The 12,986-nt window shown below is 39.0% G+C and overlaps 1 protein-coding gene across 1 annotated transcript in view; it reads left to right on the top strand.

Annotated features, from left to right (window-relative positions):
* Positions 1–25: 25 nt before the first annotated feature.
* EIF3A (eukaryotic translation initiation factor 3 subunit A) overlaps positions 26–12,986 on the top strand; it is a 40,640-nt gene continuing 27,679 nt past the window's right edge. Inside the window, exons 1-6 of the mRNA XM_012739145.2 lie at positions 26–243; positions 5,879–6,069; positions 6,234–6,370; positions 6,757–6,920; positions 9,326–9,525; positions 11,434–11,642. Of these exons, the coding sequence (XP_012594599.2) occupies positions 195–243; positions 5,879–6,069; positions 6,234–6,370; positions 6,757–6,920; positions 9,326–9,525; positions 11,434–11,642 (950 nt within the window). The 5' untranslated portion in view covers positions 26–194. The remainder of the gene's footprint in view (positions 244–5,878; positions 6,070–6,233; positions 6,371–6,756; positions 6,921–9,325; positions 9,526–11,433; positions 11,643–12,986) is intronic.

The raw sequence follows: 12,986 nt of genomic DNA on the forward strand, positions 1-12,986 counted from the left end.
ATCCGGGGCCTGGGCGGCGGCAGTGTCGCCGCGCGGGGATCACGTGGCTCCTTCCTTTCCGTCTCTGGCCGGCTGGGCGCGGGCGACTGCTGGCGAGGCGCGTGGAACCTCGCGCTGGTTCCCCTTCGTCTCCTCTCCCGGCCCGGGCCACTAGGGAGTTCGCTGACGCCGGGTGAGCTGCGCCTGCCGCCAAGATGCCGGCCTATTTCCAGAGGCCGGAAAATGCCCTCAAACGCGCCAACGGTGAGTAGGGGATCGGGGCGCGCCAGGCTGGAGCGGCCCGAGGCCTCGGAGGTCGAGGGCCTGGGCCTGTTTCCAGCTACTCCGTCGCCCGGACTGCGGCCGGAGAGGAGGCCGATGCGGCCTGCCCGCCGCCGTCCCAGCCCGTGGTCGGGCATGGTTTCCCTTCCCACGCCAACCGACTGCGGGCTGGGAGGCGCGGAGCCGGTTACCGTCGCTTCTGGGGCTCGTCCTTTCCCCGCCGTCTCCTGGTGCGTCGCGGGGGCCGCGGCCCGAGAGACAAGCCCTACCCGGGGAGGAGCGTCTTGCCACAGTCCACCTCCCGCTAGCTTTCTCGACCACCGGACTTTGGTCTGCTTAGGCCCAGCGCCCCGGGCCGCCATCTGGGAGTGCCGGGGAGTAAGAAACATGGCTCCCTCCCGGGGACAATGCACGCGAGAACCTCGACTCCACCTCCCGCCAGGGCCGGGAGCCGGGCAGAGCCACCCCTGGCCCTCTTCCGTCGCCTCCGCCCTCCGGGACCTGCTCGGTGCTTTGCTGGGTCAGGGTCCACCTACCCTTTACCCTGCCACTTTGTATCCACTTTTAGAGGTCTCTGACCCATTTAACTTGTTTCTTGTTTTTTTTCCTGGGATTGATTAGGGGACATTCCGAAAGCTTATTGTGAATTACTAGAAGTTGGAACAGTTAATATTTTAAAGGGACTTCAGGTCCTCTCTTAAAGGTAACGAAACAGGCCTAGAGAGAATGATTTCCCCAAGGTCACTCTCGGAGTTAGTTGTTCAGCCAGGATACTAAAACCAGGTCTCTTGATATCCAGATCTGCCTTTTCCCTCCCACCCCCAGCACAGCGCTGCTGCCTGCGATTTTTATTTCCGTGTTTGTACTTCATAAGCTATTGGCGCTTTCGAGAAAAACTTCTCTTCAAGAGGCATTTATTACGTTGGCAGTATGGAGATGCGAATGTTTTTGCATGTCTCTGGACTTTAAAAACTTTATTGTTCAGGGTTTTTTTTTTTTTTAACAGGCAATTTTTAGCTGTTAATGCTAAAAGAGCTTTCACCCTTGCTCTACCCAAACAGAAGTTTTGATTCTTGTCCATGTTGTAGATGGATATACCGTGTCTGTTACAGTTTTACATTAAGAGAGCTTATTTTGTTAGCTTGTTTGGAAGTTCAGCTTGTGAAACGGTTAGTTTGAGTCAGTACATAAAATTGATACTGCTGATTACCTATCAGGACCAGGGAGATGTGTAGGTCACAAAGGTGTTTTTTTGTTTGTTTTCTTAAACTAAAATGTAACAATTTGGGGAGGAAGGGAACTGGTCCATGGAATAGGATAATTGTTTTAAAAACCTATTAAAACTACAACATGCAGTTGATAACTGCTCTTTTTAACCATAACCAGTAATCAAATGGTTAGAGCAGGCAAGATGTTTATTAATTTATTGGAAAGAACATAGAAAATGGAACTTTACTACTACAGACTAAACTATAGCAAGGTTATGACTTTTGACATTTTGAAACAACTATATTATGGTATACAAAATGACTTGCGTCAGATTACTGCTTTGCATAGCGATGTAGATCTGCTTTTACAGTCATTTGTATGCTTTACCAACAGGTATTTGTTTCCCATGCTAGGATTCTAAAGCATTGTAATCTTGGTGGCTTAAATATTACATATTTGGTGTGTTCAGGCCTTGTTTCCTTCATCACTTCTCTCTTTGGAATCTTCATATGAACTTAGTATTTCAGTAACTTTTTAAAATTATAAAGGATATGTAAAGCTTATGAAATATTTTTTCCCATCTCTAAGTTGACATAGGCTTGATTCATGAAGAGCAAATTGATGAAAGCATCTGAAATTAAACTAGGCAAGATGAGGAAGGGATACTGTGGTGGGGGTGGAAACTTTGTATAGTTTTTTAAAAAGGCTCTATTGACTCCTGGCTTGCAGCCCTTTTAAGCTTTAGGATGGGGGTTTCTATGGTAGAGATGTCTTGCCTTCCAAGTAGTAACGTCTATACCTTTGGTTTTATGAGTAAGGGATCCCTTGTCAAAGTGAGCATATTGTGGCTGGCACATGACACTGCTTACAGAATGTGAAAGGAAGATCAAAGGGCAGTTCCCTCAATGGAAAAATATCATTTTATCTGTAACATTTGAAACTCCCCAAACATTTAGACCTAATGTGTTGCATTGACTGAATAAAATGTAAATAAATTTAAGTAGAATAGTCCTCAGGTCACTCTAAGCATGTATATCGCAGCAGTATTTTTAGAAAAAAATTGCAGCAATCATTCAGGAAGATAAGAATTTGACTCAGCCGTTACATTCAAGAAATTCATATCCCATAATCATTTGAAGAAGGCCCCTTTTCCATATTATATTAATAGTGCCACACCAGCTGCTTCTCACCTTATAACAGCTTACACTGTAGTTTTATTTATTTATTTTTTTGAGTTAGAATCTCACTCTGTTGCCCGGGCTAGAGTGCCATGGCATCAGCCTAGCTCACAGCAACCTCAGACTCCTGGGCTTGAGCAATCCTGCCTCAGCCTCCCAAGTATCGACTACAGGCATGCACCACCATGCCTGGCTAATTTTTTCTATATATTTTAGTTGGCCAAATAATTTCTTTCTATTTTTAGTAGACACGGGGTCTCGATCTTGCTCAGGTTGATTTCGAACTCCTGACCTTGATCGATCCTCCCGCCTTGTGCCTCCCAGAGTGCTAGGATCATAGGCGTGAGCCACCTCGCCTGGCCAAGACTTAAACCATATTCTTCCATTTCAAAATCCATGCTGGACCACCTCTTAACTTTAACTTGATTTGTACCTATTCCATGTCATAAATTGATGCCTATATATGGTAGTTTAATATTTAAATCCTCAGTATAAAATTGTGAGTTCTATATAGCAGGTCATTTTAGTGCCGCTGCTGTGAGTTTCTTAACATAAAGTATAAATTTGATTAAAGGCATTTACTCTCAAGTTTTGGCTAAAAGACTGTTTTGTTAAATAGTTGTGAAAAACACCGAGATTACTGTTGGATTTTGGAAAATAACCTTATGTGCACCTTAGGAAGACGATAGGGAGCCCCCTCCCCCTTGAAACAGGAAAGGCTTATTCCAACAATGTATCTAGTTGTATTACATCTTTGTTTCGTGTAGTAAAATTTTTTTGGTGCTAGCCCAACTCAATTGAAGATAGACTTTATCCAATAATGGGAAGGGTATTGTATTTATTTGCATGTGAAGAATGTGTGTTGACATAGTGTAAAGATATTTATTTCTGTATACCGTTTTGTGATTTATCCTGTTGCAAACTTTTTACTGTAGTGGAGAGTTGGAATATTGTTTGTGGTTTTCTAGAAGAAAGAATGTTGGGGAGTATTGTTTCTGGAAGTTCCGAAGGTTAAAAGAAGAAATGGTAGAAAGGCAATTATCGAATCTGTAGGACCCCAAATAAGGAACATTTTTGTCTGTTGTTTGCCTAGTACAGCCTTACATGGCAGATAGTGCTATACACTGTTAGGGTAACTCTTTAAAATAATTCTTTGTCCAGGGTTTTTTTCTTCTTAGGAAAATAAATAGTGATTTTTTTAAAAATGGAAATGTAGTGTTTTGAGACTTTTTAATAGTGTAAACTAGTGTTTTCCACAAATTATTTTTCAGATGTTTAATGGGGAAGATTTGTTTGTGTGTGTGTGTGAGAGAGAGAGAGAGAGAGAAAGAGAGAGAAATTTGGCAGTTAATGAATTTTAAGTTGAACCTAACAAGTTGACTTAGATTAAGAACCTCTTTTTCCTTCCAATCTATTAAGTGTTCAAAAGAAAAAAAAGATGAGGAAAAAAATTTTTTTTTATTTCGGCATATTATGGGGGTACAGATTTTAAGGTTTCAATAAATGCCCATTCCCCCCTCTCCCAAGAAAAATTTTTAACCTTGGTTGAAAATAATGTGATGGAAGCGCTTTTGCCTTTTTTCTTTTTTTTTTTTCTTTTCACCTATTTAGACTTGATTTTCTAGGAAGAAGCGCTTTTGCTTTTGACTGAATTTCAAAATGTGCAATATACATAAAACTTAAGGTTGGAACTGGATTTTGAAATGTTGCCACCTAGAATGCATTTAGGCTTAGGTGACAGTAAATTCTAAGTTACCTTGCTCTATACTCTTAAGGTTTTTTCCAGTTTTTAAAAATAACAACTTAGAACAGTTTGAGATTTACAGAATTACTGTGAGGATAATACAGAGTTCCATTTATGCCACATCTTGTTTCCCCTATTAACAGCTTACATCAATATAGTATATTTGTAACAACTTAATGAACCACTACTGACACATTATTATTAATTGAAGTCTATGCTTTTTCAGATTTCCTCAGCTTCCCTATTGCCCTTTCTGTCCTGAGATCCCATCCAGGAATACCACATTACATTTAGTTTAGTTGTCATGTCCCTTAAGGCTCTTCCTCTTGGTTGTGACAGTTTCTCAGTCTTTCCTTGTGTTTTTTTCTGTTCAAATGGTGAGTACTTAAAGTTTTTCCTTGTTTGGGATGACCTTGACAATTTTGAGGAGTACTGGTCAGTTATTGTGTAGAATGTCCTTTATCTTAGTCTGCTTTTGCTACTAACAGAATACCACATCCTGGGTAGTTTACAAACAGCAGGAATTAATTTCTCAAAATTCTGGAGGCAAGGCAGTCCCAGGGTCAACATGCCCACAGATTCAGTGTCTAGTGAGAGAGCTGGCTCTCTCTGCTTCCCAGATGGCACCTTGTTACTGCCTCTTCTGGAGTGAACGAACACTGCCCTCACATGATGGAAGGGATGAAGAACTAAAATGGGACTAGCTATTTATCAGGGCTCCAACAGTTTAGGCCAGGGTAAATAAGTGGAGAGATACACCCTGAGTTGATGGATTAGAAGATTCAATGTTGTCAGTTCCTCCAAACTTGATATATAGGTTCAATGCAATTCCAATTAAAATCTCAGTGAGTTATCTTGTAGATACCTACAAACTAAATTTTTATGGAAAAATAAAAGTCTTAGTGTAGTCAACAATACTGAAAAACAAGGTTGGAGCACTTAATACCTGGTTTCAAGACTTGACTATAAAGCGACAGTAATCAGGACAGCATGTTATTGGCAAAAGGTAGACACATTGATTAATAGAGAATGATCAGGATAGAAAGCCTATTTAGAAATAGTCTCACTTAAATATAGTCAGCTGATCTTAAAGTAGTTAAGGCAATCTAACATGTTTTTCTGCCTCAAGTTGTAGTATGAACTAGCAGAAATTTCATCAGACAGATCAGCATGATTCTGAAGTTATACAACTTTTCTGTATGTGCAAGTGCAAGGGGAGATTTTTGCCTAATCACCTCAATTTCTAGAACTTATAAATCATAATGGAAGAGTAAAATTCAGTTTCACTTGTAGACCATATTTTGAGATAGTACCAGCCTTCTCATTGTTTTACTTGGATAATTACAGCACAGCTTTAGAAGTGAAAAATGTGACCTAAAGAAAGTTGGTAATGAGTTAAGGTTTTAAAACAGCCAGTTAAAGTAAGGTTTAGACTTTTGTATAGTGTACATTACTGATTGTAATTTTTCTGAATTAACTTTTTCAGAATTTCTTGAGGTTGGCAAAAAGCAACCTGCTCTGGATGTTCTTTATGATGTTATGAAAAGCAAGAAACATAGAACATGGCAAAAGATACATGAGCCAATTATGTTGAAATACTTGGAACTTTGCGTGGATCTTCGCAAGAGTCACTTGGCTAAGGAAGGATTGTACCAGTATAAGAACATTTGTCAACAGGTACAAACAGTCTGGGTTTTAATTTTTAGTAAGTGCTTTTAGTAATTTGCAAAAGAGCTTTTCAAAGTTAACATATTTTATATCTCATAAAATTTGCTTTTAAAACATTTCATGGTTTGTTGGAAAAAATAGTTTAAGTTCTGAGGTTTTTTTCTTATTGTTAGGTGAACATCAAATCTCTAGAGGATGTCGTTAGGGCATATTTGAAACTGGCAGAGGAAAAAACTGAAGCTGCTAAAGAAGAATCTCAGCAGATGGTCTTAGACATCGAGGATCTGGATAATATTCAAACTCCTGAGAGGTATGTGTATCAAATCTTTAATATATATTTTGATAGTTAACTCTTTTATTTTTACATGTGTCTCCATCCCCATATGAAGATGTTTATCAGAAAAAGTGCTTATCTATGAAGTTTAAAATGTATAGCAACCAAAACAGTAAAGTTCAAAATTCATGAGAGTAGAAAATTACAACCTTAAGATAGAAGGGCATACATACACTAATATAAATGGTTTGTATTCTAGATGAGGAATTCAGAGAGTTAGGTAGTAAGTGACAATATACAGTGTGTACAGAGCTTTTGGAAGAACTTGCAGTATTTATGATCATTGGTGGTTTTGTTGTTTAATCACATGGAAAAGTGGAAAACTGTCTAAAATTATTTTCAACATATCTCTTTCTTTGTAGTGTTCTCCTAAGTGCTGTAAGTGGTGAAGACACTCAGGATCGTACTGACAGATTACTTTTAACTCCATGGGTTAAATTCCTGTGGGAATCATATAGACAGTGTTTGGACCTTCTTCGAAACAATTCTAGAGTAGAGCGCCTTTACCATGATATTGCCCAACAAGGTAAAATAAGAACATCAAATTTTAAGTAAATTAATTTCTTGAAAAGTTGCCTTAAGATTGGATTCTGCAGAAAGAGGATTAACTTTCTTTTTCTCCATAGTACTTAAAAATGAACTAAGTTTTAAAGTTTTGAAATATTAGTATTCATATGAGTACTAAGTAAATTTCTGCATAAGAAATTTGTTTTACTAGTTAAAGGAGTTCTATATGAAATTCCATTGTCTGAAAGACTTTAGAGTTATTTTGCAATTCTTCATGTGACTGAAAAAATTAACTTTTCCACTGCTTTCTGGTAAACTGAGTTTCACTTTTGACTTCACTACTGCGTATTCTTGGATAAGATACTTAACTGCTCACTGGGTTTCGAAGGTCTCCGTAAGCTCTGGATTTAAAGGATTCTATGAAAGAAGTGTATTTTTCCTTTCTTACTCAATATGAAGTTAAACTTTTTGATGACTAATGATCATCTTAATAAATATCCAATTGTTGATGGCACATGCCTGTAGTCCCAGCTACTGGGGGATTGGGCTGAGGTGGGAGGATTGCTTGAGCCCAGAGTTCGAGGCTGCAGTGAGCTATGATTGTGCCATTGTGTTCCAGCCTGGGCAGTAGAGCAAGTCGTCATCCTAGAAAAAGAAAACAAAAAAGATATCTTTTTTCCTTATTCTCACTTGTTCTTTTTTTTTTTGAGATGAAGTCTCACTCTGTTGCCTGGGCTAGAGTGCCTTGGCATCAGCCTAGCTCACAGCAACCTCAAACTCCTGGGCTCAAGCAATCCTTCTACCTCAGCCTCCTGAGTAGCTGGGACTACAGGCATGCGCCACCATGCCTGGCTAATTTTTTCTACATATATTTAGTTGTCCAATTAATTTCTTTCTATTTTTAGTAGAGATGAGGTCTCACTCTTGCCAAGGCTGGTTTCGAACTCCTGACCTTGAGCCCTGAGTGCTAGGATTACAGGCTGTGAATGCAGTCTTTACCATATGTGATTGGGTCACCACTTGCAAGTGGCTCTTGGGCTTTTTCTCTTTTGCCTTCCTTCCCCCACCCAAAGAGACTGGATCTCCTCTTTCTCTCCCAGGCTGAAGTGCATTTACACGATAAAGCTCACTGCAACCTTGAACTCCTCGGCTTAAGTGATTCTTCTGTGTCAGCCTTGCAAGTAGCTAGGGCTACTACTGGCTTATGCTACCACTTCTGCTAACACTTTTTTTTTTTAAGAGACAGGGCTGCTATGTCTCCTTTGCCATTAACACAAGCTTGTGTTGCTAGACCTACAGGGATGATTAGCACTTGTTTATTCAAGTGTTAATTGACTTTATGCCTAAGAACATTTCCCTAGGAATATTAGAACCTGTGTTTTATTTGCTTACATGGCTAATGTATGTAAATTTTCACTTAGCACAACTAAACTTGAGCTTTTTCATAACTATTGATATAAATATTAACTTGAAGTTAAACTGCACCTCTTTGTTTTAGGCCTGTTGAAATAGAAATATTTTTAAGGGCAAAGAAAACTAAAAAAATTTTAGTATTGCATATATGACAGTAGAAAACTATTGCATATTTTAATGATGGAGCAAGTAGATCGCATACACGCACACACATATATATAGTTGAAATTATGTTATTGTAAGCTCCCCCAATTTGTATTATATAGTTTTTTTGTTTTGTTTTTTTGAGACAGAGTCTCACTTTGTTGCCCAGGCTAGAGTGAGTGCTGTGGCATCAGCCTAGCTCACAGCAACCTCAAACTCCTGGGCTCAAGCGATCCTACTGCCTCAGGCTCTCAAGTAGCTGGCACTACAGGCATGCGCCACCATGCCCAGCTAATTTTTTCTATATATATTAGTTGGCCAATTAATTTCTTTGTATTCATAGTAGAGACGGGGTCTCGTTCTTGCTCAGGCTGGTGTCGAACTGACCTCAAGCAATCTGCCTGCCTCGGCCTCCCAGAGTGCTAGGATTACAGGTGTGAGCCACCTCACCCTGCCTGTATTATATAGTTTTAATTAGTACAAAAGCATATCGCTTTCTATGTAAGTTAAGTTCATTGTATTTTAGACTAGAATTTTTTACTCTTTTAGGATTTGAAGTGATAGGTCTTTGAAAGGTGACTCTTTCCTAGATCTAAATTCCAATTGCCTGTCATTTATAAACTCTCCAAGAACCATTCCTAGGGAAGAACTGATGATTATGTCTTTGATTTTTGTTAGGGTTCAGTCAGAAAGATAGTTGGAACATAAGAAATGAGTTGATTCTCCTCACATGACACATTCAAAGACTAATGATGAGCTTGTTGAATCTTGTTAAAATAGCTGATCTTAATATGTGAAATAAAATCTATTCAGTTATTTAAGTTGACAGTGGAAAGTACCTAATATATTTTACAATTATGTTTATAGCTTTCAAATTCTGCCTCCAATACACCCGTAAGGCTGAATTCCGGAAGCTGTGTGACAATTTGAGAATGCACTTAGCACAGATTCAGCGCCACCATAACCAAAGTACAGCAATCAATCTTAACAATCCAGAGAGCCAGTCCATGCATTTGGAAACCAGGCTTGTTCAGTTGGACAGTGCTATTAGCATGGAATTGTGGCAGGTATGTTAATGAGCAATGTTACCAGCTTTTCTTTCTGGTAATAATCTGTATTGCTTTTTTACTACCCTTAATGAGTATTTTCATCTTTATGCATTGGTTAATTTCATTTGATAATGTGAAGAATTTAAGGATGTCTAATGGACTAGGAAATGTTCTAGATACAAAATCTTAGAATATTTTGGTTCTAGTTGCCTTTTATGAAATCTGGGCCAAATCCAATAAAACAGTAAGTCAGTGCTGCTCAAAGTGTTGTTTCACGATTGGTGCCTGTCTGAACTTGTTTAGTCCATAATGAAATGAGTTCGGAGAAAAGCATGTACAAAGGTTTTTTTTTTTTGTTTTTTTTTTTTTTTGAGACAGTCTCGCTTTGTTGTCCAGGCTAGAGTGAGTGCCGTGGCGTCAGCCTGGCTCACAGCAACCTCAAACTCCTGGGCTCCAGCGATCCTTCTGCCTCAGCCTCCCAAGTAGCTGGGACTACAGGCATGCGCCACCATGCCCGGCTAATTTTTTATATACATATCAGTTGGCCAATTAATTTCTTTCTATTTATAGTAGAGACGGGGTCTCGCTCTTGCTCAGGCTGGTTTTGAACTCCTGACCTTGAGCAATCCGCCCGCCTCGGCCTCCCAGAGAGCTAGGATTACAGGCGTGAGCCACCGCGCCCGGCCTACAAAGGTTTTTAGTAGCAATTTCATTTTAAGTTTTGTCTGTTTACTCTGATAATAAAAATTGAGCCTTTTCTGTTTAATTTTTGCAGTAATTTTATATTTTATAAAAGTATTTTTTGGTGACAGATTAGAAATTAAAAAAACAAATTTATCCTTTATTACAGATACAGTGGAGAAGTGCTGCTCTAGATTATTTCCTAGATCGCTTAGTGCTATTTCACTTAGTAAGCGTATATGTTGGATATCATGCATTGATCTAAGTGATGGTGGGATGCTTGTCCTCTGCTGGCTTTTATTCCCCAAGAATCCTGTGGAGACATTTCCACAGGATTTTTTAGCCATCTAACTTTGAAGGCTTTTGTATATTTGATGAAAAATGTGTAATTGAAATTATGAAGGAAGAAACTAAAAATTGGCAGTTGTTCAGTCAAGTGAAAATGTGATTTGATTTTCCACTATTGCCCATAATATTTTTCTTTTCTGTAGGGACACCAATTTTAAAATACAACCTGTAGAAGACACATGCTCATTAAAGAAAAAATGGATAAATTAAAAGAAGAAATACTCATCTTTTTTTTTTTTTTGATACAGAGTCTTGCTTTGTTGTCCAGGCTAGAGCGAGTGCTGTGGCGTCACCCTAGCTCACAGCAACCTCAAATTCCTGGGCTCAAGAGATCCTACTGCCTCAGTCTCCCGAGTAGTTGAGACTACAGGCATGCACCACCATGCCCGGCTAATTTTTTTTCTATATATATTAGTTGGCCAATTAATTTCTTTCTATTTATAGTAGAGACTGGGTCTTGCTCTTGTTCAGGCTGGTTTCGAACTCCTGACCTCAAGCAATCCACCCACCTCGGCCTCCCAAAGAGCTAGGATTACAGGCTTGAGCCACTGTGCCAGCGAAATACTCATTATCTTATCACTCATAAATAACCTATTCTGTGTAAATGCTTCCAGATTCTTTATATTCCTCCAGATGCTAGGATGATATACAAATATTTTCTTTTTTAGTCTGTTCTTTATTTTCTAAAGAACTTTTAAAAGTTCGAGTTAGTACTTTTATAATTATGGCAGTTTTCTCAAATATGTCTGATATTAAATTGTAGATAAATATAAAGAACCACACATAAAGGCATTTTATTGCTTTTATTTTTGTGTGTTCTGTGTTGTAGCTTTCATAAAGAGACTTAAATTAGATTTATTTCAGAATGCAATGACTAATTTATACTACTAATTTTAGGAAGCATTCAAAGCTGTGGAGGATATTCATGGGCTGTTCTCCTTGTCTAAAAAACCACCTAAACCTCAGTTGATGGCAAATTACTATAACAAAGTCTCAACCGTGTTTTGGAAATCTGGAAATGCTCTTTTTCATGCATCTACACTCCATCGTCTTTACCATCTATCTCGAGAAATGAGAAAGAATCTTACACAAGATGAGATGCAAAGGTAAGAATGTTAATAATTGGATAATGTTGAAATTTTAAACAAATATCTTTTACCTTTTACTGGATGGTAGAATGGTATTGTGTGCTAGGTCAGGTTATCTTAACTTTTGCACTATTGACATTTTGGGTTAGATAATTCTCTGTTGTGGGGTACTATCCTATGCATAGGATGTTTAGCAGCATCCCTAGCCTTTCCCCATTAGTTTTTACTACCAAAAGTGTCTCCAGACATTGCTTTTCTTGCACAGTATTTTTGGTCTTTGGTTGCTACCTCTTTTCTCATAACCAACTCCACCAAAAACCCATTTGAGAAAATTGAATATTAGAAAAGACAGTGTTAGCAGATGAGCCTTCTATCCACGCACAGATATTTCGAGTCTATTCTTAGAACAAATTAGACAGGAAGATAGATACTTCCATCTAGTCATTTTTTTCATGATTAAGAAATGTTCAACTGTGGAATACTTTGGTCATATAGTCATATACAAATAAATACCAATATGAAAAGACAACAACTTATTTATTTATTTACTTTTGAGACACAGTCTCATTCTGTTGCCCTGGCTAGGGTGCTGTGGTGTTAGCCTCGTTCACAGCAACCTCAAACTCCCGGGCTCAGGAGATCCTCCTGCCTCAGCCTCCCGAGTAGCTGGGACTACAGGCATGTGCCACCATGCCTGGCTGATTTTTTCTGTATATATTTTTAGTTGGCCAATTAATTTCTTTCTATTTTTAGTAGAGATGGGGTCTTGCTCTTGTTTAGGCTGGTTTTGAACTCCTGGCCTCGAGTGATCCTCCCGACTCGGCCTTCCAGAGTGCTACAATTACAGGCGTGAGCCACCATGCCCGGCCTACCACTTTTTTCTTGTATTGGTAGACCATATTATTTTGGCATCGAGTAGAATTATGTATAACAAATTGTTTCTCTTTCAGTTTTATAGTGGTACATAGAACCAACTAAATGAATTATGCTAGTATATATTTTTTGAAACTATTTTTTTTTTTTTTTTTAAAGACAGGGTCAGGCTGGAGTGCAGTGGTATCATCATAGCTAACTACAACCTCAACTATCCTCCTGCTACAGCCTCCTGAGTAGCTGGAACTACAGGCACAGGCCTCCATGCCCAGCCAATTTTTTATTTTCTTGGTAGAGATGGGAGTCTTGCTATATTGTTCAGGCTCATCTTGAACTTCTGGGGTTAGGTGATCTTCTCACCTTGGCCTCTGAAAGTGCTAGGATTATAGGTATGAGCCACCATGCCTGGCCTCTTTGAAACTTTTGAGGACAGCATGTCTCAAAAGATGACTGTTTTATGTAATCCACATCTGTTTGATATGAGGGAAA

The sequence above is a fragment of the Microcebus murinus genome, chromosome 14 (genome assembly GCF_040939455.1).
Source record: "Microcebus murinus isolate Inina chromosome 14, M.murinus_Inina_mat1.0, whole genome shotgun sequence".
Lineage (NCBI taxonomy): Eukaryota > Metazoa > Chordata > Mammalia > Primates > Cheirogaleidae > Microcebus > Microcebus murinus.